Consider the following 27,911-nt stretch of genomic DNA (forward strand, 5'->3'; position numbering starts at 1 on the left):
ATTCCTAATCCTCCTTGGCAGAAAGAGAAATGTGGATTTGACAAATAATATGCGTAAAATATTCCTTAACCTGGAAACATTAGGGGAAAATAATCAATTCAGAAGAACTCAAATAAAAAACTAAAACATAGAAAAGTGCTGCTGCCAGGCAGCCACCCTCCAATGTTGGAAACGTGATCACCACAGAACTAGATCTGTTCAAAACCACTCTCTGTTTACAAACAAAGCACTTACTAAATAACGCTCCACGTAATGGATGATGACAGGAATAGGGCTTGCTCTTTTAAATAACAACAGATTAGAAAAATATTTCAATACCATCAGACAACAAATTAAAATGAAACATCTTTTCTAACTGGAAAAATACAGATCTAGCTAGGAAAATTGATTTCCACCCATCCTCCATCCTCCCAAAAGAAGATTAGAAAGAGAAAACTGAAAATCATACATCCTGGAGATGAACTTTGTTAATGAGCGCCATAAACATTCACAGGGAGCTAGGCTCCTATTTCATAGGTTTTTGAAAAAAATATTCTAATATGCACACATGAGTCAAACAGTCTGCAGTAAAATGCATTTAATGTTTAATTGTTTTAATACACTGCAAGAGGGAGTAAAGCCTTGTCACTCACCAGATGAAATCTGATCTCTCTCAAATCATCTCACCCAATAGTGTTAAAGACATTACTGCTGTGACATAATTCAATCTCAAGACATCTTATGGGAAACATAGGTCAGTTTTAAAGCACCAGGTGGATAAACAGACATTCATTATTCAGTCTCCTGACCTTGAATTTTGGGGGTTCTATAGTCTTCTTTTGTTTGGAGGCTGCCACTTGAGATACCGTGTGCCATGCAAGGGCTTTCCAGATTTGAGTGTACTTTATCGAGTAGGATGACTCTTTTTTATGAGAACACATAAGATGCCAAAACATATGCTTCTGTCTTGTTCCTAATTCTAGGGGGCCAATAGGAAGAAAGGGAGTGGAAGGGGGAGGGGTCTATAGCACTCCCCTCTCCTGGTTGGTATTAGAGTGAACAAGAAGTGAATTAGGAAACAGGCCGGGTGCGGTTGCTCACCCCTGTAATCCCAGCACTTTGGGAGGCCAAGAGGGGTGGATCACTTGAGGTTAGGAGTTTGAGACCAGCCTAACCAACATGGTGAAACCCTGACTCTACTAAAAATACAAAAATTAGCCAGGCATGGTGGTGGGTACCTGTAATCCCTGCTACTCTGGAGGCTGAGGCAGGAGAATCACTAGAACCTGGGAGACGGAGGTTGCAGTGAGCCGAGATGGCGCCACTGCACTCCAGCCTGGGCGATAGTGCAAAACTCTGTCTCAAAAAAAAAAAAAAAAAAAAAAAAAAGTGAAAAAGTGAATTAGGAGACATTTGAAGACCCCTGGGCAGAGCAGAAAAAAAGGTGGTTAGCATATTTTCTCATTCAATTGAAATACATCTGTTGACCTCTAAAGTTCAAACAATTGCCGGGCTAACTGCATCCAACCATAGGTGGAGATGAATTAAAATTGATACTCTATATTCTTCTATCAAATAAAAATAATAAAAGCTAATAAAAAATAATAATAATAGCAAAGACTTACATAGAGCTTACCCGCTGCCAGGCACTAATCCAAGTACTTTGGATATATTAACTCATTTAATCTTCCCATCAACCCATTGAGGTAGGTGCCATATACAAATGAATATAAACTTGGTTATGTTTAAAGAATAAAAAGCTTCATAAGCTTTTTGGTAAAATAAGCTTTGGTGGTAAAATAGGATAGAGGTAGGTGATAGTTTTGAAAAGGAATCTGAGTCCACATATCCTATAACATAGGATGTTGCCCTATATATTGCTGGGGCAAATATTTATATGAAGAAAACATACAAGGATAGCTTATCTGCGTTTTTTTAAATAGCCTTATTCATAAATTTCCACTGAAGGGAATACTAATCTTTGTAGAGAGAAAAGTAAGATCTAAAAGAGATTAGAGAAAACAAGAGGATACATGATAAAAAGTGAAAAGACCTCATAGCGGCTAAAAATTTATCACCAACTGGAGGAAAATTGCACTCAAAGAGCCTAAAATCTAAAACAGAACAAAACACTGGGCTGGTCCCTTCTTGGAAATGATCATCTTTATTACAGCTTTTCCTTCCTGGGATTCTTCCTAATGCTAATTCCTAGTAGCTAAAATAATAATAAGGGAATGGAAAATGAGGCGAAAGGAGACATTTCTGTATTCCATTATATTTCAGTAAAGGGAGGGCAGCAGGGAGGGAATGCCTCAGAGACCTAGAAAGAAAGAGGAAGAAGAAATGGCAAAAAAAGGTTTCTGTATCTGTTTCTTTTACCTTCTCACCCATTTGGAACAAAAGAGAGGTGGTCGGGGGGAAGATCAGGTTATATCCCAAAGCCACCAGCCATTGGATGGCCTGGGAAAACCAAGCTGATCCCATTCTTTCCTCCACAGCTGAGAGAGGCAGGGAAAGCGACCAGCCTTACCGGGCTCCAATTCTTGACCCTGTGCCTTCTCCCACACCATCCTGAAGAAGCCACTGACTTCCATCCACCAGAACTGCTTCTCTGCTCTTGCACTGAAACCTCCTGCCATTTTAAGGACACGGCCCTGTAGGTCACCTTAATCTAGTAACTCACAGTCATTTATTTGGCTCTACTGTCAAAGAGAATTTTTCATCGGTAAGAAATGGCATTGTTGCGCGGCGTTAAGTCAATTTATACTGCTGAGAAAAGAGATTTCAAACGTCTAGGATTAATATTTGTGATATTTACCCTAGGCTAGTCCCAGAGTTAGATTTTAGGCTGGGCGCAGTGGCTCACGCCTGTAATCCCAGCACTTTGGGAGGCCAAGGCGGGCAGACCACCTGAGGTCAGGAATTCGAGACCAGCTTGGCCTACGTGGTGAAACCCCGTCTCTACGAAAAATACAAAAAAATTAGCTGGGCGTGGTGGCGCATGCCTGTGATCCCAGCTACTCCGGAGGCTGAGGCAGCAGAATCGCTTGTACCCGGGAGGCGGAGGTTGCAGTGAGCCCAGATCGCGCCACTGCACTCCAGCCTGGGCAAGAAGAGCGAAACTCAGTCTCAATTAGAAAAAAAAAGAATCTTTAAAAGTGTTTTTGCATGGTGTTTACAGGTTTCTGACCTTTTCGAATCCTATCACATGGTGAGGACCAAGCATTTTCTGACCAAACACTTTTTCAAATAAGGTAGGTTTATCAGGAATACGGTTTACAGCCTATCATTCCCTTTTGACATTGGTCCCTGAAGGAACTACGAAGTGGAACTGTGAGCTGGTAAGAGATGAAAAAGCAAATGACAGGTCTTACTCTTTTTTTCTCTCACAAGTTAAAAGCCTGCCTTTATATTGATTTTCAGATGCTGAATATACATAGTTCATCTTCCAGATAATCTCAATGTGTCTTACTCCAATAAACAAATAAAATTTATGAGAATGGAAAAAAAGAGATGAATTTCTATCTGTAAACAACCTTTATACACGCGCACACACAAACATCAACCTGATCTGCAATTGACTCCTTGAGATAAAACACACTTCTGTCAGGCACTGACCTGGCAGCCTTCACAGGGATGGGGATCCATGTGTATTATTTCCCCACCACAAAAACTCTTTACCAATTAATCTGACAGAAAAGGGATCGCAAAATTGTTCATAAATTATAATTTGCATATTTGGCTTAATCTTAAAACCTCTGAATATCTAAAAGGGTCATCTTTCCCAAATTCCAATACCTTTTAAACTGTGATTTAATGTTACAGTTAATCCCCGTGACTTTGAGTTCTTAATATAATACCATGATAGATACCCAACATATAGTATGTATCTGCACTACTGTACACATGCTCAAATCTGACACCTAATGCTGAGACAAAACATCAGCCTGTGCCTATTGTTACAAGTAATGTGCATTTCAGTCCCTAGAATTTTGGTTTACTAACTGAGAATTGCCAGGAAGGCAGAGAGTGGTCAAATTTACGAACCAACAAGCCCCAGGCTCCCACGGGCCTCATGCTGCACAGGAGGTGTCTCTGTTTTTTTGTTTTTTAATTTTCTATAGGACAAGCTTTCCCGCTGCCCTCCCATTCACAGATGTTCCCAATCCTGACCCACTTTCCCTAGTCTGTACTACAGTCCAGTGGAGAATGCACTCTCTCACCCTTTGTCTGTGGGCAATCTTATTCTTAGCAAGAGATCTTTTCGTATAATTTTTTTTTTGTCCTCCATTAACCATGCTGACCAATGTTTAAGAATCATTACATTAGTTGGTTCTTCCATTCAACTGTAACATGCTATAATAATATTTTAAACATCACTTCACTAAATTCTCCCTAAGTCAAGGAAACTATTCTGAGCAATCCAGGCATAAGATTTAATTGCACTGATTTAATTCAACAAATACATAAAGAGTACCTGCTGTGCACCAGGAACTATTCTAGGAGTCAAAGATACAGAAGTGAATAAAGAGACAAAAATCCCTGTCCTTATGGAGCTGACATCTGAGATGCTTGCCTAGATTCATAAGGATCTGGGAAGGTACTTAGATTCACAGGAATTTTATCAGTTCAAGCTAAACTCATTTGGGATAGAATGTATATTCTCACAATATCATTAATTAGACAGTCTAGGACTGGGCTTACCACTGGTTTAGCAAATGGCTGGATGGCATAGAAAATTAAGCAACTTTGGTTATCCAGAGAAATTGTTTTCAACTTAGACTGTGTGGAAATAGGCATTGCTTTTATTGGGTGCTTCCACATCTGAAATATTTTGTTTTTCATTGCAAAGAGGTAATCTTACCCTTACATGCATGAGAGTACCATCAAATCTACAACATAAAGTGAAGGAACAAAGAGAAACTTCATTCTTCATTCTCTGCTATGCTTCACTTAAAAAAATTAATGTGTACCACAAATATGAGGGCACTGGTTAGTTCTAGACTTCATTGAAATGGGCTCATTTCACTTGATCCTAACCTGCATATCTGGCATTCAGCAGAAGGAACAAATTTAAATCAGATGTTTTGACTGGGGTGACTGGAAATTTGTACCACTGTTAAGTACACCTATACACACACACATATTTATGTTTGTGCCATATGGTGTTTTTAAAATGTCAGCGTTCATTCAAAGTGAATATGTAACTATATGTATATTTGCTGGTATAGTCATATTTGCTTTTTAATTCCTTCTTTTTGTCAGGGGTAGATCAGTTTAAACAATTTAAAAATTAGAACCAAGAAGTTTTATTTAAAGAAATGCTATTTATTAAATGTTAACTAGAACTAAGTCAATACATGTTGCCCAATAATAAGTTTTTAAGGTGTCTACTTGAACTTATTTTGTTGAGTATGTTCATATACTTACAACGTTTCATAAGATCTGCTCATGTTAGGAAAAATCCTTTAAGATCAGTGAAAACAAAATAAATGCCAAAATATTTTGAAACGGGGTGCATTTGATAAAAATATCAAGCTATTTCTAACTTGAATTAAGGGAAATGAATGAAATAATGATCCCATTAAACAATATATACGAGGCCAGCCGCAGTGGCTCAAGCCTGTAATCCCAGCACTTTGGGAGGCCGAGGCAGGCAGATCACTTGATGTCAGGAGTTCAAGACCAGCCTGGCCAACATGGTGAAACCCCGTCTCTATTCAAAAAGTAGCCGGGCATGGTGGCAAGTGCCTGTAATCCCAGTTAACTCGGGAGGCTGAGGCAGGAGAATTGCTTGAACCCAGGAGGCGGAGGTAGCAGTGATCCAAGATGGCACTATTGCACTCTAGCCTGGGCGACAGGGCTAGACTCTGTCTCGAAAAAAAAAAATGTGTGTGTGTCTATATATATATATAGACACACACATATTTATACATATATGACAAATATATATATTTTATATATATAAAGTGTATATATATATGACAAATAGACCCAAAAAACTTTACTTTGATGACTTTACCAAACAGAGAAAAGACATTGATCGGTTTTACTCAAGGTTTTCTTGTTTTTATGGGAGGTTGAGGAGTGCCTCAGGTGAACTAGTGGCCTTAATGATTTTTACTATTGCTTCAGGTTTGGCTAAATACATCTAACCTCTCTGCCTGTTTGTGCACTGCAGTTTCTGTATATGCAGAGGACAGGTATGTTAGTATACTAAACACTTTTCTAAAATGCAATTTATGATTCATTCTCATATTTAATCCACTTTAAACATTCCACCACTGAAAAAAGGTGAAAAGGGAGGAAAAACTTTTTCATGGAGAATTACAATGGAAATTTCTTCCTGCCTAAATTATTAAAAGTTCCAAATTAGTAAGCCTAAGTTCATTTTTATCATACATTACAGAAGTGATCTAAATCTCAAAAAAAAAAAAAGTCTACAGATGTTTTAGGCAATTACCTATTATGTAATGCCTCTTCAATCAGCCACAGTTTATTGCAAGGAAGGGGTCTTAAAATAGAAAGTTTTGAAAAACAGGGAATTCTTACAAGTTTGGCAACCCAAAAAATTTTATTTTGGAGCTATTCAATGAGAAAAAGAAGATAAAAGAATTAATGTTGTATAGAGTGAAAAACAAGTTTTGCTTGTGAAATTTAAGCTTTGGTTTGGTTTCTGCGAGGTAGAAAATAACCTGTTATATTTTATGTGTCAGAGGACATAAATCATGAATGTTATAGGCTGTAGGTGACAGACATACCTGGAAGGTCAACGAGACTCAAGATCTCTGTTGTCTCAGCATGCTCCCTCTTCCCAGCCTCCTGTATGCAATCAGTCGTCCAGTCCATCAGTTCTTCCTGTTGCCTACAGTTCTCAGTTTCCTCCCATTCACTTTACTCCTGTCCAAGGCCAGCACTTAGGACTTCACACTTGTATTTCTAAAGTGACCACCACATCAGCTTCCTGTCTTCATTCTCTCATGAACTTCAGCACCAAATAAAATGTTCCTAAGTTCCATCTTGGGCACTTGTTTAACAGCCTTTCTAGAGACTGCTTTGCTTAATAATTTAAAATCTGTACCTTTTTACCCAGCCAGTCAAGTTTCCCCAAGATCTGGCCCTAACCACCTCTTGAGGTCTAGGTTCTACTTCTCTCCTTCATCCTGAGTCCAATTATGCAGATATCCAATGAGACAACTGCCCTGGCACCATCCCATAGGGGGCACTGAAACACCACTAATCAATTAGAAATACAGCGCCGCTTAACTCAGGTTTCTACCCTCAAACTCCTTACTCATTGGTAAAATGTAAACAAGAGCCATTCCCATAAAAGCACACAATATACCCTGAGCAAAGAGATCAAGCGCCGGTATCCACGGAAATGACCTCTACCCATGGTGCATATGATTAATCATATCCAATTATGAGTGCTTTTTAAAAAATGAAAGACAAGTCCAAATAGGTTAAAATGTCATGTTGCATTCCCAGCATATAACAGACATCTTATTTTGAAGGTAAAGAAAGAACTATTTGGGTATACCTATTTTATTAATAGAAAACCATTCTTTCCTTTACTCTCCCACTAGAAAACGTCAAATATTTAAGGAGTCAAATGATTAGCTCGCCAGGGGCACGTACGCATCTCAGTCCACCTTCACCCTTGCCATCTTGTCTCCCTACAGTCCATGAACACAGCCTGCATTCTTCCCCTTGCCTATGCATATGCCGTTTCTTCCTCTGGAATATCTTCCTTACTTTTCCCTCAGCCACCTGCAATCCTAACTGTTCTTTAAGATGCAAGTGATTTTCTACATTTTTCCATAACATCCTCCTCACTCTCACTAGCCATAAGTAGTCTCTCTGTTACCACAAATCCTATGTTATCTCTGACATGATACCATACTGTCTTTTGTGCCCGTTTTTCTTTTTCAAGAAAAAATATACACCTACCTCATGCCAAACTTTTTTCTAAGAGTCTTAAATGCATTTTTCCATGTATTCTTCAAAATAACCTTTGACACTATTATTTCCATTTTCTAGATGAATAAACTGAGCTTTATGGAAATTAGATTACTTGCTCAAAGTCATACGACCAAGAAAAAGCCTGACTCCAATCCAAGTGTGTCCATTTCTGGAGGATGAGCTCTGACCATAATGCCATAGGGCTTCAGTCTTACTTCCCCATCCCCAGTGTAAATTCCTTCATTACTTGAGGACAAGCACTGTGTTTTGGGTATCTAGGTGCCTCTCCAGAATCCCCAATAGAGAACCTTTCTGGACCATAACAGATACTTAGCAAAGGTATATAAATGATGGCGCTGATATTCTTTGGACCTTCTGATAGGAATGCGTTGTGGATCCCATTACACTTTAAGCTGTTCTGAAAGCACTTGAGAATGGGATGAGGCTTCTTTCAGTGGTATGGGCAAAGCCAATCTCTGCAGGAGCAACATTACAGATGCTCCACAATGTGGAACCATCTTTCTGTGATCTCCTAAATTGGCCTTATATATTTCACAACTTTTACATCTTTTCTAGTCAACTTCTTTCTAAATTCTTCTAAAGGGCTCATCATCTAACACTGTTCTGACTTCCCAACACTATAGTAAAGCAGTAAAGCAATGCCATATGCTCATTTGTTAAGCAGCTTGACATAAATATCCAACCAACCAGAGAGTAGAGAAATTAAAATTACAAAGCACGATAAATGATCAAAAAATATAGATGTCCAAAAGCTGAATGTAGACATAATTTAAAATTAGGTGACTCATCAAAGTGGGAGGGGCTGGAAAGATTAGTTACATGTTTATTATTGCAAAAACTAGGAACAGCCTAAATGTCCAAAAGAAAGGAACTGCTTAACTAAACAATGGTGTGTCCAAACAACGGAATACCACACAGTCATCATAAATTAGTCATTCGACAAATATTCATTGAGTGCCTCATGTACATGAGGTAAATGAAAAAGAAATGATACCTGCCTTCATGGTGCTTAGAGTCTAAATGATGATACAGAAGTATATATAATGACAAAAACAATTTTATATTGCTGAGTGACGTGGTAGGTTACAATAGAGTAAATCTGTGTGAATTAGTTTTTTTGTTGTTGCTGTTGCTAATAATTTGAAGATATATTTGTTCTGTGTTCACACCTTGGCTTGAAGATGTTTAAGTTCAGCATTAACGTCATAGGAAGTGGTAAACTTCAATCACTCCCTTCCTTAGGGACACTAGGATATTGAAAAGACTAAAATACTGAAAGACCCAATTATATGTGTATAGGAAGAATGGAAAAGCTGGCATTATTTTATAAAAGTAGACATCCAAGTGAGTTGGTCTGGCAATATTAAATTTTACAGAAGAAAGTAAAGTTGCACATTCAAATTAAAAGTGAAAAGTACTTCAAAATTCAAAAATTCAAAAAATTTAAAAAGTAATTAAAAATTTAAAGTGAAAATGAGGCGAGTACAAATCAAATTAAGATTAGTGTGAATTCCAATTGAAACTAATTTTCAGATAGCTCTTTGAAATATATATTCCTTGTAAGCATACATTATTTTAAAGTATGAATTAAAAGTCTTCCACTAACCAATTACAACACAGAAGTATTGTCTACCGATGCACTTTTTAAAAGAAAAAAGTCAGAAAAAGAAAAGCAAAGTCAAGTACGCAAAGAAAAAAGAGAATGAAATTTAAAATCATGAAACATCAATAAAAAGGATGTCTATCACTCTGGGTTACCCTGTTTTGCATAAGTCCTGAAGACAAAACTAACTAGCAAGAACAGAAGCTCTATAATTTCTTAAGCTAAAAAATAATAAACTATAAGATTTATAATATTCAAACTTCTTTACTCTTCAAATTCTTAATTTTTAGAAATGGAGAGAAACTTCCTCAAATTGATGAAGAGCATCTAAAAAAAAAATCTATCATTAAAACAGTTATTGTTGAAAGCCTGAATGCTTTCTCCCTGATACCAGGAACAAGGCAAGGATGTCTGTTCTCACTCCTGTTATTCAACAAAGTGTTGGAAGTGCTAGCCAGGGCAATAAGGCAGGAAAATAAAATTAAAAGTATACAGATGGGCCAGGTGTGGTGGCTCACGCCTGTAATCCCAGCACTTTGAGAGGCCGAGGTGAGTGGATCACTTGGGGTTAGGAGTTCGAGACCAGCCTAGCCAACATGGTGAAATCCTGTCTCTACTAAAATACAAAAATTAGCCACATGTGGTGGCATACACCTGTAATCCCAGCTACTCAGAAGGCTGAGGCATGAGAATCGCTTTAACCCAAGAGGCGGCAGTTGTAGTCAGCCCAGATTGTGCCACTGCACTCCAGCCTGGGCAACAGAGCAAGACTCCATCTCAAAAAAATACATAAAAATAAAGGTATACAGATGAAAAAGGATTGGTTCCTGTTTATGAATGACATGATTGTGTAAATGGAAAATCTCAAGAGATCTTTAAAAAAAAAAAAGGACCTCCTAAAACTAGTGAGTCCAGCAAGATAACAGGATACAAGATTAGCATACAAAATATAATTTATATTTCTATGTCCTAGCAATAAATATGTGAGCACCAAAGTTGAGAATAGAGTATCATTTACACTTACTAAAAGATGAAATATTTAGGTATAACTCTAACAAAACAAATACGGACTTATGTGCTGAAAACTAAAAAATTCTGATGAAAAAACCAAAGAAGATCTAAATAAACGGAGAGGCATACTGTATTAACGGATTGGAAGACAACATAGTAAGATGTGACTTTTCCTTAACTTGATACACAAGTTTAAAACACTTCTTATCAAAATCCCAGCAATAGTTTTTGTAGATAAAGACAAATATTCTAAAATGTGTATGAAAATGCAAAGAGACTGAAATAATGGAAGCAATTTTGAAAAAAAGAATAAAGTAGAAGGCATCAGTGTACCTGATTTCAAGACTTACTACTGTATATAGTTATGGTAATCAAGACTGTAGGGTACTAGTGAAGAGACAAACACTAGATCAATGAAACAGAATAGAGAACCCAGAAATAGATCCACCTAACACAAATATGTTCAATTTATTTTTGACAAAGTTGCAAAAGCAATTTCATGGAGGAAGGACAGACTTTTCAACAAATGGCCAGAGCAACTAAACATTCATTGGCAAAACAGACATAAAACAAAACCAAACCAAAAATACCCACCTTTACCTAAACCTCACACCTTATACAGAAAGTATCTCAAAACGGATCACAAACGTAAATGTAAAATGTAAAACTATAAAGATTTTAGGAAAAAAAGTAAGAGAAAATCTTTGGGAGCTAGAGCTAGCAAAGAATTCTTAAAGTCAACACCAAAAGCATAACGAGTCAAGGAAAATTTGGTAAGTTTTGTTCTGTGAAAAATCTTTTGTTCTGTGACAGATTCTCTTAAGAGAATGAAAGAACAATCACATGTTGGGAGAAAATATTTGCAAACCATTTATCTAACAAGGATTTCTATCTAGACTATATAAAGAATTCTCAAAACACAGCAGTAAGAAAACATTCCAATTAGAATATGGGCAAAAGACTTGAACAGACATTTCACTGAAGATGACATACAGATGGCACACAAGCACACGAAAAGATGTTCAACATCATTAGCCACCAGGGAAATGCAAATTAAGGCCACAATGAGACATCACTATACACTTAGCAGAATGGCTAAAATAAAAAACAGTGACACTACCAAATACTGGCAAAGATTTAGAGAAATGGACCATTCGTACATTGCTGGTAGACAAGTAAATAATACAGCCCCTATTGAAAATAGGCAGTTTCTTTAAAAACTAAACATGCAACTACCATATGACCAAGCAGTTGTACTCCTGGATATTTATCCCAGAAAAATAAAAATTATATCCACAGAAAACCCTGTATATGATTGCTCATATCAGCTTTATTCATAAATAACTAAAACCTATAAAAAAAAAATTATCTTTCAAGGGATGAATGCTTAAACAAAGTATTGCATATCCATACTATGGCATACTACTCAGCAATAAAAAGGAATGAACTATTGATACACACAACAGAGAATCATGCTGAGCAGGAAAAAAAAAGAAAAAACCTATCCTAACAGTTTACAGTATGTGATTCTGTTTCTATAACATTCTTGAAATGACAAAATTATAAAAATGGGTGGTTAAGAAAGGGGGATAGAGAAAAAATAGGTGTAGCTATAACAGGGCAATATGAGAGATTCTAGTGGTTAGGGAAATGTTCTGTATCTTGATTGTATCAATGTTAATACCCTGGTTGATATACTGTATTATAGTTTTTTAAAATATTACCATTGGGGGGAACTGGGCTAAGAATACATGAGATGTGTCTGTATCATGCCTTACAACTGCATGTGAATCTATAGTTATCTCAAAATAAAAAGGTTAATTTTAAAAATAAAAAAAGAAATGAATACGCTAGATTGTTAGTGCTAGTTAGGGTGGGGTTAATTTTCTATTAAGTCTAATTGGGCTTCTACAAACAACTGCTGGTGTAGCTATCTCCAGTTCAAATAACCTAAAATTTTAATGAGAACTACTCAGATTCTAATTTAAACCTCTGGGTGCTCCCCTTTTTTATGTGGCACCTTCTGCTGGTATATCTAACCGCACAAAAGCCCAACAAATGTATAACACATAATAAAAAACCAAAACCCTTTACACAACAATGTCAAAGTGGAAAATGAATGTGCGAATATTAGAAACAAATACACATGTGTCTACTCATGGAAAGATCAAACAAAAGCATAAACTATAATATTTTTGTAGCAGTGAAAGAGCAAATGTTTTAAAGAAGAAAACAATCTTGTTTATCTTGATATATTAATAATGTCACTACATGGAAGGAATAGGAAAAAGCAAAGGACAGTTATTTGGTCCTGAGTTACAAACTCCAAGCGAATAATAATCAAAATATTCTGTCAACTTTTCTGCATTTCTTTGTGGAAGGTAAAGTCTAATAGTTGCTTGTCGCCATGCTTACTTTTTTTCCATTCAGTCATTAATTCATCCACAAGAATTTTTGGAGGTCTATTATCAGGTACTTTGCACTTAGAGAGGCAAGAAGATAAAATAGAAATGGTTTCTGCTAATCATGTTTTTATGATTTTATGTTTTAAATAAATGGGCTTAGTTTAATGTTATGTATGTAATGTTTTGGGATATAGTGTTTTTAACTTATTATAACTTACATAACTAATCCCTTAATGTTGGGGCACATATATGTTTTCTCAACTTTTCACGATTATAATTAACACAGAGCAGTCATAACTGACAATAAACTAGAAATAAAAAAGACAAGAAAAATGAAAAAAATACTTAAAAATAAATGAAGTCTTACAAAACCTCTCAATTCAAATTGCTAATATGTGCAAAATTAGTAACTGAAGAATAATTTTTTTTCTCTTTTCCAAATTGTTGTTTAAACCTCAACCTCTTGACGAACTTGGGTTCTAATTGTTTTTCTGTTCACTAATCTTTTAGGTTAACTCTGCCCTCCGCCCACACTGAACTACTTTCAGTTCCCCTAACCGACCATATTCTTTTTCCAGGGATTTGGATATGTTTTTTCAGTTTAGAAAACTCTCCCTACCCAGCACTGACAAAATCCTAATAAATCTTTGGGCTTCAAAGACACTTTTTATGTAAAACCTTTGCAGGTCCCTCAGAAGCCTGAATGAAACCTTAGTCACCCTGTAATTAATTACTTCACCATATTACAATGATCTGTTTACTTGTCTGTCTTCCCCATTGGACCCAAAGCTCTTTGACAATGTTTTGTTCACTATTTATCCCAAGCGCTGAGAAAACAGCCTGACCCATAGCAGATGCTACTCTATAAATACCTAATGAGTGAGGAATGAATGCATGAACAAATAGACTCTTAAGCCTCTGGCCTAGGAAGATGGGCAGCTCCTCATTCACCCAGATGACTGGGTCTTGCTTATGAACATGGCCAACAACATAAGGCAGCTCTCTGAAATATACGTTAGAACCTCAGTCTTTCCATTGCTATACAATCTAGGAACTTAGGCACCTTTCCAGAAAACAACACCTCATCTAAGAGGTGTCTCCTGAGAGCTACTCTTGGAAGCACCGAAGTCCTTTTCAGCAAAGACTGAGAGGTCCTTGAAAAGATACATTGTGTAACTTCAGTGTACAATGAGCAGCTGGGAGTGTTTTGGGTGAAGTTGGTGTAAAAGGGTGCCTTTAATACAATATTTAGGTAGGTTGACCTGACTGCCTAATTTATATGAAGAAATGTTAAAGCCCTGGGTACTGTGAGGATTTCTTAGTACTAAAGTTTGTCCTTATGTTTCCATCTTTCTCAGTATTGAGATTACAAATCTTGGAACACCAGTTCTGAGGGAGCTTAGTAGTCTTCCCTTCAACAAAGGCTTTAAGACACAGGACATATACCTTGTTTTCTCAAGTCTCATTTCAGAAGATTCTTCCCACTGCAAACACCAATGCTATTTTTTTTCCCTCCTGACCTTTGTCAACTGTGTTGCTGTACTGCATTTGGAAGTATTACAATGGTCATTACCTGCCCTGTTTATTCAGTGTTAAGTATTAACAAGGCCTGTGCTATCTCAGCTGCTGTCATATTTCTCCAGGAAAGAAATGCCTATGTAAATGTCCTAATGCAAACAGAAGACTCTTTTTCTAGGTGGGGGTGGCAGAAGACTTGGAGACAATTGAAAAGATGGAAGAAAACAGCAGATATTTTAAAAGAACAGTTTTCAGAAATACATGGAATAATTGCACCATGAAACCTAATTTGAGGCTGATTTCTTTTTTTGTTTGTGCATTTGGTCAGTTCTGGCCTGGTATTTACTCATATTGAGGCTATAAAGCACATATTTCTGGATTTATTTATAATGACTTCAAATAGTTTGATATTGAGCAAAAGTGTATAAATATATTACAGAATAAAGAGAAAAAATAACCCTTGGCATCAAACTCTCTTTGTTTAGGGTTTACATGTTTGGTTTCTTGTGTGGAACAGCTATGTCAGAGTGGGTGGGATCCTGTTTCTGAGGGAATGGAAGAGTGCTGACAATATTTTCTTGAGCACAAAGAAGGGTGAAGAGTCTTATTAAAACTCCTATCAGATACTGCTTGTTGGACAGTGAAATTGCAAAACTTGCAAAGAGGAGGGCCAAACACCATGCAGAACAGATCAAATACAAATTAAAAAATTGACTTAGGGAAGAAAAAATCTTTCACTAGAGTCAGCTTTTCTGTAGAAATTGGCCCGTTCTCATAAATTTACCTAAGTTTGTGCTTGGATCAGATGACAAAGCAAAATTCCATCCTCTGATAGTTGCAAAAAACTGCCAGTGAAACAAACTGAAGCCAAATACATACTTCCTAGACGACATCCGATCCAGAGAAACAAAGGTGTAGGTCACTTTTTCATTTTTAAAGTACCCAACGAGTTACAGAGAGATGAAAATAGACAATACATGGAGAAGAGAAGACTGCTTCTCTTCTGTAGCTATAGCCATATGAAATAAAACAACTGTACCTGCTGGGACTTACAAATATGTGTGTTATTTAGGAGAACGGGCTTTGGAGTTACACTTGCAAGCTCTGAATCCCAGTTTAACCATTCCATAACTGTGTGAGCTTAGATAAGTTTCTTAACTATTTTTAATTTTCTACTTTTTAGAAGTGAGTATGGATTACTTAAGCAATAGAAATTAATTAGGGCTGGAAAAAAAGAATGATTTGCTGGAAGTACTTTAGCAGCATAACCTTTATGTAAGAACAGATACCATCATTTACTGAGGGCCTACCTAATGTATGCCAGGCATTTCGGATACACTATTCTAATCTTTATACATCCCTGCAAGGTTAATACTATTATTCCCAATTTATAAGGTTCAAAGTAGCTAAGTAATTAGACCTACGTCTTGAAGCTGAAAAGTGGCAAAAATATCTACCCATATTCCTTACCTCATTTTTTTTTCTCATTTTTAAAACAATGACCCAAGAATTTCTCTTCCCTCTCTGATTCCTTTTTCTCCAATCCTACTCAGGTCATAACTGCACTGGGAATCTCATTTCTTTCTTCTTTCTCTTTATCCAGTTTAACGTTCCTGAATCTACTCACCAACCTCCCTTCTTCCCCCACTTCCTGGTGCCACCGATCCCAATCCTTCCTCCAGTTTTGTTTGGCTTGAGTCCTGTCCTGAATCCCCACTGCCCCATCAGGTCCACCCCCACTCCATCATCACTGTCATCATAATGAGAGCAAATACCTGTTAGCACTTTTCTATGTGTCAGGTGCCTTATGAGATGGATATCATTATTATCCCCATTTTAGAGATGTGGGAACTGGGACACCAAAAGGTAACATAGCCTACCAGGAGCACAGAAGTAGCAGAGACGGAGTGCTAACCTCAACAGTCTGGCTCCAGAGTTCTTGGTCCAGCCCGACTCTAGACTGTGCCACAGCCCTGGAGGGACCCAAGGGAAGTTTCAAATTCCAGCAAATGAGTCTGAGCACGAGAGGGGAGGACCTGTTTCAAATAGGGGTAAATACATTCTATGATGTTTGAAACCAAATTGCTTCCCTTTTATTGTAAATAACATGTAAATGCATACTTTTAAAATCACTATGGGTAAAATGTTTTTTTAGTGGGTTAGCCTAGGAACACTGTTTTTATGGGAACATAAATTCCGAGTTCCCCCCAAAAAATTATTGGAACAGGCTGTTCATAAATTGAAGACTTCCTTTATTTCTGTTTGGGGTAAAGTTAAAGTAAGGGAAATCGGGAAAAGGAGGAAAGTCAAGACTTCTCATTCTTTGTAGATACAATTCCTGCACAGTAGAATGCAATCTGGATAATACGTCCCAACTTTCTAAGTGTGCTAAAAATAAACGTGAATGGTTCATTAGAGCTAATCTGGCAGCCAAAAGTGAATATTAATAACATGGAAGATCAATAAGATGCCCAGCAAAGAACAATGGATTAACTTGGTTCTAGAAATAGCAAAATGTGTGTAGGCCAGACAAGAAGCAATGGGACAGGAGGCAGAGTCAGAAGAAAAATTCATCTCTTCTTTATAAGATTCAAGGAATTGAGAATAGACAAAATATGCCCATCTCTTTTTCCCTCTGTCTGCTAAATACGCAGTTTAATCAATTTTTACCTTTACTTCCTTGTCTTCATCTGTCACTACTAACTCAATAGAAGACTGTATAACCCTAGTTCAAATACAGGTCAAGATGGCTATTATAAATATTATGAGCTTATGCTGTGACTTTCCCTCTCAGTTCTCATGTTGTGTACTCTATTCAAGTAAGGGATAGCACAGAGTAGCTTTTACCCAAAGCATATTCAGTGAAGAAAGGGGTTCCATGCTCAAATAAATCTGAGAAATGCTGTATAATAATCCCCCTTTTAAGATATTGAAGGCTCTGAGACATCTTGCAGGAAAGACACCTGTATAACATATGGAACCCAGGTTTTCCCAAGCCTTTTGACCATATAATCCTTTTTACTTAACCCCTATTCACATCTTTGTGCAGAATGATACTGAGAACTCTGGACCAGGAAGAGAGCAAATCAAGTTCCTATCTTATTTTCCTGTGTGATTTAGAGAAGTTGCCTAGCTTCCCTGGACTTCAATTTCCTGACAGATGGACCACATAATAGCTAGATGTTCTGTCCAGCCACGCAGCTCTAAGGGTATTTTCAAACCATGTGCTTCCATGGCCATCATCAATGCGCATGGAAGCTGAGGTCTGTGGATGCACTCTTGGCGAGTGAGCATGTGCCCTCCTGCTAAGCCCACCTCAGAAGCGACTTCCATCACCCAGGAGCAGCCTAGACAATGGATCTTTTACACATCTTCACATTCAGTCCTTTATGCCCAAGCTAAGTACTCACATTGCAAAGGCTATTTGTCAGGGGGATACGTGGAGGGAGGGAATTTGCAGAGAATTGTTAAAACAAGCTTATATTTGTTCTTTCAAATATTTGCTGGCATTCAGACATGGCTTTTAAAAAAGTTTCTTGTGCTTTTTCATTTAAATATGCAAGTTCAATAAACATAATTCACCCAAAACAGAAGCAAATTCTTACAACTGATTCTTTAGGTCTACATTCTTAGGCCACATTCTAAGATGTTTTCACTTGAAATGCTGTTAATTCTGACATTTTAACTTTTTCTTTTGGAAAAATTATCATAAGCCAAAGGATTGTCCCTAATATTGAAAATATATTACTTTCACACAGTTTCACAAAATTATTCACCTTTTACTTTTATTTACATATTACTCTCCTTTAAAACAGTGTGGAAAGTACTACCTCTCTACAAATTGAAACTGATTTTTTACTTTCTTGTTTTTATAGCAAGAACATCCTCTCTACAAGTTGAAACTGACTCTGACTTTTTACTTTCTTGTTTTTATAGCAAGAGCATATTAATGATATAACAGCAATAGCTAACACTCATCTACATGCCTAGTATGTGACAAACATTATTCTAAGTAATGTATATGTGTGTATTAATCTTAACAACCTTATAAGATAGATACTATTATTATCCAATTTTCAAGATGTGGAAACTGAGTTGTTAGCTCTAGATATACTGTTGCTGATTTCAACTTCATCTAGAAGTGTCCTTCTACCCAATGCTCTCAACCCGATTGAAAAATACTAAATAAAATGAATCTCAGATCTCTGCCCACCTTAATGTGTTTTGGCGTTTAAAAACCTCTCCCACGGATTGGCTCTCAGTCCTTAGGGGTACGTGGTTTCTTTACTGAGGTATGCCTGTGTGCAGGAACGTGTGAGTTTGTGTGCGTGGGCAGCTCCTCCCTGATCACTGCGGCTATAATGTCATAATGCACATCCTTGTCTTTCACTCATTGGGTTATACCTAACAGCCAAATTTGTTTGTTATTCCAGGTGTGCTTAACATACATCGATCTTCAAGACAACTAATATCCCTCAATGATTAGGAACCTTGATTTTTTTTCCAAGAAAATAACCACATAACTAAATCATTAAACTTTCCTTAAGTGCCTTTATTAGAGGCTCATCAAAACATATATGTGTGTGTGTGTGTGTGTGTGTGTATACACATATATACATTTTTTAATTTTTATTTTATTTACTTATTTTTTTTTGAGAACGGAGTCTCACTCTGTGGCCCAGGCTGGAGTGCAGTGGTGTAATCTTGGCTCACTGCAACCCCCGCCTCCCAGATTCAAGCGATTCTCATGCCTCAGCCTCCCAAGTAGCTGGGATTACAGGCATGTGCCACTACACCTGGCTAATTTTTGTATTTTAGTACAGACGAGGTTTCACCATGTTGGCCAGGCTGGTCTCAAACTCCTGACCTCAAGTACTCCACCTGCATCAACCTCCCAAAGTGCTGGGATTACAGGCCTGAGCCACCACATCTGGTCAAAACATATATTAAAATGCAAATAAAAACCTTTACGACAGAAAGAAACATTGAACAAATTAGTTAGTTGGACTCAACAAATATTATTTTCTAGCCTCCTCTTTCCCCCTACACAAAGACAGCCACTGATATATTTTCTTGCTAAAAATGCACTAGCTTTTTGCTTTTGATCACACTCTATGGTAAATTTTGCATCCCAGTTTTCTCATCTAACATTAAAATATGGGCATTTTTTCCTGTTCTAATTCCGCATAAACACCCATTAGTAGCTGGAGAATATCCTGTCAAGTACAGACAGTAAAGTTTTGTAAATTTTCCCCTACTATTGAACATTAGATCGTTGCCATTTGTTTAATATTATAAAATAAATAATGCTTTATATGTGCAATACTTTCTTATATAATTATGTGTGTTTCCATAGTACTGATCCTTAGATCATAATTAAAAACTAAATTAAAAACAGTACCTAGTAGTTTACCTTAACACAAGAAAGAAAAATAGTAGAAAAAGGAAAAAAAAAAAAAAAAAGACAGGTTCTGTTGAGCAGTGAGTTTGCACTGGCTGAGCCCAATGTCCCGACTCCATTATCTGTGACTCACATGGCGTGCTTGAAGAAAAATATCCCCGTCTTGTTGCTTCTTGGTAGCCCATGGCATTATCCTTTATCTAACCCTAGTTACTTCTCTGGGATGGTTCTTGCTCCAGTTGTTTTTCTCATGGTGTGACAATGTGAATTTGCAGTCCTGACTCTTTTCTTTAGAATTTCATCACTTCTTTACTTCCATTGCAGTTTGCTTGCACCTCTAATGCAGCACTTCCTTCACCTTCCCCCGTGGTACACTTTAGTTGTTTGCACTCTGTCTGCTGAGATGCTTTAACTCATCTTTTAATCGCCTATGGTGCCTGGGATCGTGCTCTGCACAGAACACTGCCAGGCCACTAGTGGATTTTCATCAAATTATTAACATCATTCTGTTCTTGAGCAGGTTAGTTCCCTTCATATTGCCCTCTGCCTTATCCAGTGCTTAAAAACACCTCTCTCGTTTGCGTCTACAAATTTAATGAATGTGTTGTTTATATCCTTTCCCAGATAATTAATGAAGATGTTAAATAAGACCATGCTGAACACTCGTCCAGATTCAATACATTGCCATTTATCATTACACTCTCAGTCCTTCAGGCAGTTTTCAATCAATTTGACACATTCAAGTCAATTTGAATTCATTTTCTGAACTAGATTTCATGAGATCTGCTATCAATTCTTCCATTAACGTCTGGATGTATTTAGATATAATAATGTATCTAGTGTATTCTTTTTGTCTACTGTTTTCCAATTTTCAAAACAAAAAATCGATTAAGTTGGTCTAACATGAAAAAGCTTTATAGATTTATGCTGTTTGTAGCTCTTGGCTCTAATATCTCATAGATGTTCATATATTTACCCTCTCAAATGTTCTAGTATTTGTTAGCAATGTAGTTTTCCTAATTCACTTATTTATCCAACAAATGTTTATGGAATACTTATTATGGGCAAGTATTATGTTTGGAATAGGCTTAACACTAATTCTATTTAGAAATTAATTATTCAGGGGCTCTTGTTCTGTGAAGTGTACAGGACAATGTCTCTCCTAAACTATTTTTCATTTTATTTTTACTATACATTAGCAACACTGGAGCATAGATGAAGCAGGAAGAAGAGAGAAAGCATGTGTGGCTTCTAACTGGTAGTTCTGATAAAGAGGTTCCTGGGGTGAGGATTCCGAAAAAAAGTGGCTAAAATAAGACAAGAGAATGAATCTGAGATATCTCTGCCAATGATACTCTGAACAAGTGAGAACTGGATATGCAGTCTTTACTCCAGTGTCTGTCTGTCTGTTTCTCTCTCTCTTTCCTCCCCATCTCTCTCCTTCTCTCTCTCTCTTTCTCATTATTCTTCAAGATTCCAAAGGAGAGCTACCATATTTTGAGGAATTCATTATTACTTCCTTCATTTAACACTGGCTAACACATCATCTAAGATCTTGCCTATTTATTTGTTTTCTTCTTTTTTTAATGAAACGGGTCTTCATTACTGTTTAATTATCCTTATTTATCTTCTTAAAGGCCAGTTTTAAAAAGCAGTTCCAAAGCTCAGCCATTTTGCCATCAATAGCTCAGTCATTTGAGCATAATCATTAAGCTTATCTCCCTATTCATTTAATGCTAGGCCTCCTTTATCTCTAGTATGCCTTCCTTTCTCTTCTTTATTATGTTTGTATTATTACCCTTTGCACCACTGATCGCCATAAATACTTCTTGGTTGTAACTCTGGAACCTCTTTGATGATTCATGCTCTCCTGTGAGAGTCCTATAGACAGACTTCATTTACTTTCAGCTTTCTCCTTTTTTTCCTTCTATTTTTGCACAGTTGTCATTGTCACTTTTAGACTGCATCTGGTTTTTACAATGATGTCCAGTCTTCGAGGTGAAACCGCTGACCTTGAGTAAAGCACCTGCCCCAATTTTGCAAGGTGAGAAATGCTGCAAAACCACAGGATCCAGCTAAATGGTCAGAGACTGCCCAGGTACACCTGCTCTCAGCCCAGGGGGACAGGTACCATCTTCTCAGTCAATCAGTAAAACCAAACCTTGCTCAGCACAGGGTAGCAGCAACACCAATTCAACTAGAGAAAAGGGAAATGATCCCTATTGGTGAGTTTCCCACCTGAAAATAGTATACTTGGTCACTTCCAGCAATGGTTCCTCCCTTGAACACTGCCACTGCGATTAGAACAACTGTTTTCCCACTTACCAGTTTTGCCTCAAAGACTACAAACTAAGAGAAATGCTGAATTCTCTCTCTTTCTGGGTGATATCCATGCTCACATTTGGATTTAAGTACATCCTCTCCTTCTTTTTGTATTCCTTTCTTATTTGTGTGGTAACTGAATTTGAGACTGTTAACTGTTATTGCTGGATTAATTACCAACTAATTTTCACCTTGTATTTTAGCACAAAAATAAATTTTTTAAAATAGGGAAAATTTTGAGAAAATATTTCATTAGGGATAAACTACAGAAAAAGAGGGCTTATTACTATATTAGTAAGCATAATACTATTTATAAATATTACATCTATCATTTCAATTTTATGTGTCTTCTAAAAAGACTGAAACAAGTCACCCATAATTATTACATAAATGCCACTTTTAATATCAGCTTAGGAAATATGTATATTTTTCTTTCAAAACTACCATAAGCAAAGATGCTAACTTATTTTGTTTTTTAAAATTCATACAAAATAAATCTATCCAAAGCTTTTGGCCACACACCCATATTTTAACCAAAGTTACTCTGGTTAGTTTGAGGAGGATTCTACTTGGTCTGACAAAATAAGATGATGAAGATGAAATAAGTTGGGTTTTTTCCCTCCTCTGTCTGAGTGACAGCCACTCACACATCCACACTATTTTCATTTGGGAGTGCATTTAACATTCTGTGAGTAGGAAGAAACGAAAAGGATGAGGTAAGGATCTTGTTTTTCCCCAATCACACATTTCTCTTTGCCCATCCTGGTTTCTCTGTGTCTTATTTCCCTTCTAATTATTTTCCACTCCTTCAGTTCTGGTGCTGATGCGGTCCCTGGTTCATTTCACTCCTCCCCTCCCATTTTCAGGATAACTGTATTCTTCATCTTTAAATGTCCCACCGACCACACATCAGTGACTTCATGGCAGCTTCTTTGGAGACAGGAGATTAGATTATTTTAAAATTACAACCACCTATTGATAAACTACCATATAAGGCACTGGACAACACACACTAGCTTTGGCAGGGGGCCTGCCCTAAATTGTTCAACATTTACCAGGGGAAAGTCATACCTGCCCAGGGTGAAGATCAATGCCACAGGAAGACAAAATTCAGTTTTATTTACAGGACTGAGGAAAATAAGGGCCAGGCTCCAAACAGCTATCTCAAGGCATGCCATCCTCACCTCCATCCACCTCCTCTCATCTTTTCCTTTTTGTCCCATGTTTTTGTTTTTCTTTTCTACCTGGTTTTGCTTCTGTATTTCCTGACAACTCAAGATTCCTTTACCTCATTTCACTTCTTTCCCTTCAACTCCCTAGGCATTTCACCTCCTCCCTCCCTTTTTGGCTCTCCATCCCAGTCTCCCAGCTTGCGGAGATACAAGCACACACTTCCAAATGCTGCCAACTAAGTGCTCCAGGGGTAGGGAGTTCTGAGGCTACCTCTCGCCACTGGGCAAGCCTCATAACAGAGGAGACATTCTAAACCCCAGGGATGGTAAAAATCATGATCATTATTACCTCTCCAGGCACTGCTGTGTTAAGCAGAGATGAGGCTCCCATCTTTGATAATGAGAAACTCAGAAATTACAGAGGTTGGTAACACAGCATCAGCATATAATACCATCTGAAAAACCTGGGCTCCAGTTATCTTGTGATAGGCAGCAACAGCAGAGATTAAAACCCACTAGAAAATAGCCGCAGACTGTACTGATGCTGTGCTCCTGCACTAAATTACCACGGTCACACCCCTGTCCTCCGATATTGCCACTAGTTAGGACTACTCTCCTTAGTCCCACTATATTAGAAAAAAATTTAAAGGGGCATTTAAAGCAAATTCAGGCACAAATAGATTAACAACAAAGAAAACGCCATCATTATTCTTCCAATGCTTACTCATTCTATGATTTAAATATTTATTCTTCAAATAACAGCCAGTGTATGTCCATATGAAATCATCAGAACATTGGACCTTCGGCTCTCCTCCGAGGGTCAAAGCTGAGATTTTGTGTGTATAATATTATTATAGAAAGGATAAATATTTAAAAATGGACTAAGTAATTTTTTCTTATAGACTGCTGCAGAGAACAAAAAGTTTCATATGGCTTCCAACTCAAAGGAAGTTTGTGACTGGATGTGAGGAGACTACAAAGTTATTAGAGGATAGACAACAAACCCTATGAGCCCGTCACATCTTCTTCACTGAAATTTTGCTATATTAAATTTTGATTCAAATAAGTAATCCATCAGCAAAGGTTTTGCAATATTGGTTATACAAAGATCTTCAATGACTGACATTTGTTGAAGTGGGATTTAAGTTAAATTTTATAATAATCCTGTAGTGGCATGGAAACTTTTATCCATACATTTTAAACTTTCATGGGGTTAGTCATCATGATATTTTGGGAATGACAAGATTACCTTCATCAGAAACTTCCTTCTACTATTTCTGCCTGCCAAGGTGCATCTGAAAAATTTCTTCTTTCACAGAGATTTTCCTTCTCTCCCAGCTGAGAGTGATCTCTCTGTACTCTGAGATATGCTCAAATTCTCCTACGTTTCTATTTCCAGCCTTGCCTTCTCCCTCACCCCCAACTCTTACTGGAAGCAACTTTTTCAGCAACTGGAACTAACTTGCAGTCTCTGTCTGCCTTGGCTGACTGGCCAACGGTCTTAATAAATAGCAACCACTAAATAAATCAAAAATTTTCCAAAGAAAATATGAAACTTGGATCTTAACTCTACTTAGCCTTAAATTTACCTGTCTGTGCACATTTCATTTTCCCAGCCACTAAACAGTCTTCCTATAGCTCTGGTTGTATCCATGTAGATTTAGATTGATGGTTCTAGAATCACAGAATTGGAAATGGTTGTAGATATAATTTAGTTCAACCCACTCATTTTCAAAGACAAGGCAAGGGAAGCTAAAAGAGGTTAAGTGCCCTTTTATCACAGTTAGTGATAAAATTCAGGCAAAATTGAAAGTGGCTGCTCCAGCCTATCTTTGTAGCGGATGACCTGTCTTAGAATTTGTTGAACCTCTAAGCATTGAATGTAGACTGATTTTAACCTGAATGAAAACTTCAGACTTGAAATTATTCTGTTTTTAAGGAAAATGAAATTGTTAATTGGTTTTAGTAAACCAGATATTTAAAATCATTTTACTTCCATTCAGTTCCTCATCAAGTCTAAGCAGTTGGGTAGTATACTTTGACTATTAAACCTGTAAGTTATCTGAAAATAATTTTTATTACACATTATATAATACTGAAAGTATTAGACTCACATCCATATCGATGGTACAAATGGGTAAATTAGTACAAACTTTCTGAAGGGCATTTGGCAGTATGTTACCAAAGACTTCATATTTGAACCCTCTTCGTCCTGTCAACGTCATTTCTAAAGATTTATTCTGAGGAAAACTTACTAGACATCTAGGAATATGCTCAATTTTTATTCTTCTGCCTTTACACTTTTTGATAAATTCCAAAGTTCCTTACAATGAGTTTATGTCATTTCTACCATTGGAAAAAACCTCTCATTGTTTGTTAAAAAAAAAAAAAAAAAAGGTGAGAGAATGCAACTGGCTGCTTATCCTTCAAGATCATTTCTGGCTTTTGTGCACTGGGTGATTTTTTTTCTTTCTGGTCAAAAGTTTGTAGAAAGGGAGAAACTGTGTTTCCTGGGAAAAGCCACCAGCTTCTAACCATGAACGGGTGTTCAGAGCATGAGTCTGTGTTGGAATTTCCAAAAAGCATACAAGAATAAGGCTCTGGCTGAACATCCTTTTCCTATATGGATTGCACATAATCAATAGACCTAGAAGCACTTATTGAACACATCCTATGAACATCATTGCACTAAGAGCTATTCGAAACAAACAGCAAGGACTTTTCCATGCCGTTTATAACTAAGCCCTGTGGCAATGACATAAACATATGAAAAGATGACCATGAATAGAGGCCGTAATTAATTTCCAAATACAAAATGTAGGTATCTAGAAAAGGAAGAAGCTCATGCAAAACCTGAGTGGCAAGGAAAGGCTTTGCAGAGAAGGGCTCAGTCTTGAAAAAAAGATGGAGCAAGAAGAGGTACGGTATGGGAAAGAATGGTTTTACTGGGTTTGAGCGGCAGAATACTGAAAAACAAAGATCAGAAGGAAAGGCAGGCCCAGCCTGAGGAGCATCTCAACTCCTGAATGACATTTGATCGCCTCACTGGATGTCTATTTTGTTAGATGCTCCATAAGGCCATATAGCACAGTGGTTAAGAGCACTGAGTTCTAGAATCAGAGTACCTGGATTCAAACCAACTCTGATGCTTACTAGCTCTGTGATCTTGGATAAGTCACCTAAGCTCTCAGTTTCCGCATATATAAAATGAGGATAACAACAGTACTCACCACACAGGGTTATCGGGAGGATTAAGTATGCATGTGTAAGGACTGAATAAATGTTCAAATGTTGGCATGGCACTGGGCATACAATGGAATAATGTCTGCTTGCATTAAGCAGTGCTATGAGACTTTGTAAAACTGTACATTCTTATTTTAAAATCTTTGTGAGGTCTATAAAAGAATGTGCCCACCTTTGGAACTACAATGGCCTGAACATAAATGAGATGTTTTTTGATGACTAACCACCTTGCAATGGGTCTTAGAGTCATCGTTATATACCACCCTTCTCACAGTGTGGACCAATAATAACAATAACAACAACAACAGCTTTGTATAGCACCCAAGGGTGTACAAAAGGCTTCTATCTCATTCACAAGAATTCCATGAGGTAAGCCAGACAAGAATCAGGATAGAGGCAAGACGAGGACCCAGGGTTTCTGCGTTCTTGTCTAGGACTCTTTATAGCTTACAAAGTAGCCTATGGAAGAGACAGGCCAAATACAAACTGATCCTTAGACTCAACCTGGAAGTTAATTCCTCATAAATGAACATCTGATGTGAGATAGTCTGTTGTGATTTGACTTAGACAGAAATGGAGTAGATTACTAAGAAATTTAAACTCTTAATAAACCATTGAAATTTTGATGTTCAGTGTTCACATACCTTGAAAAAGAGATGGAGTGGGAAGAGACATGGTGTGAGAAAGAAAGATTTTACTGGGTTTGAGTGGCAGAATACTGAAGAACAAGGATCAGAAGGAAAGGCTGGGTGGGCCCAACCTGAGGAACACCTCAACTCCCAAATGATATCTGATCAACTCACTGAATGTCTATGTTGTGCTAGATGCTCCATAATGCCATATAGCACAGTGGTTAAGAGCACTGAGATCTGGAATCAGAGTACCTGGATTCAAACCAAGTCTGATGCTTACTAGCTCTGTGAAGATACCTCTGATTTTCAGTATTCAACTACTCAGTAGCTGAATTTTTGTCTTGCTTTAGATTTGAAAGGAAGGTAGCAAAGAAGGCATTGCTATTATTTGATTGTAGTTTGAATCCCTGCTTGTCTAATTCCAGGAAGTTCCAGTTAATAATATACAATCAAATCAAATAACATATTGATGGAGGTTATACATGGGTAGAGGCAGGCAAAGCAACATCTACAAACCCCACTGGGAAACAGTTACCAGACACAAGCTAAAAATATATTCAGTTGTCCAACAATATGAACCAAGGAAGTTCTTTTTTGAGATGGAGTCTTGCTCTATTGCCCAGGCTGGAGTGCAGTAGCACG

General features: G+C 37.3%; 1 protein-coding gene across 4 annotated transcripts in view; it reads right to left on the reverse strand.

Annotated features, from left to right (window-relative positions):
• MAML3 (mastermind like transcriptional coactivator 3) overlaps positions 1 to 27,911 on the reverse strand; it is a 434,383-nt gene that overhangs the window by 287,352 nt on the left and 119,120 nt on the right. The window contains exon 1 of one of the 4 annotated variants that reach the window (XM_054484343.2): positions 15,970 to 27,893. The exons of 2 other annotated variants lie outside the window; for them this stretch is intronic. In XM_054484343.2, coding sequence (XP_054340318.1) covers positions 15,970 to 15,987 — 18 coding nt within the window. In that variant the 5' untranslated portion in view covers positions 15,988 to 27,893. Of the gene's footprint in view, positions 1 to 15,969; positions 27,894 to 27,911 lie in introns of those variants that run through there. One more of the 4 variants, XM_054484344.2, reaches the window with a different exon arrangement.

This window comes from Pongo pygmaeus, chromosome 3 (assembly GCF_028885625.2).
Source record: "Pongo pygmaeus isolate AG05252 chromosome 3, NHGRI_mPonPyg2-v2.0_pri, whole genome shotgun sequence".
In the NCBI taxonomy this organism is placed as follows: Eukaryota; Metazoa; Chordata; class Mammalia; order Primates; family Hominidae; genus Pongo; species Pongo pygmaeus.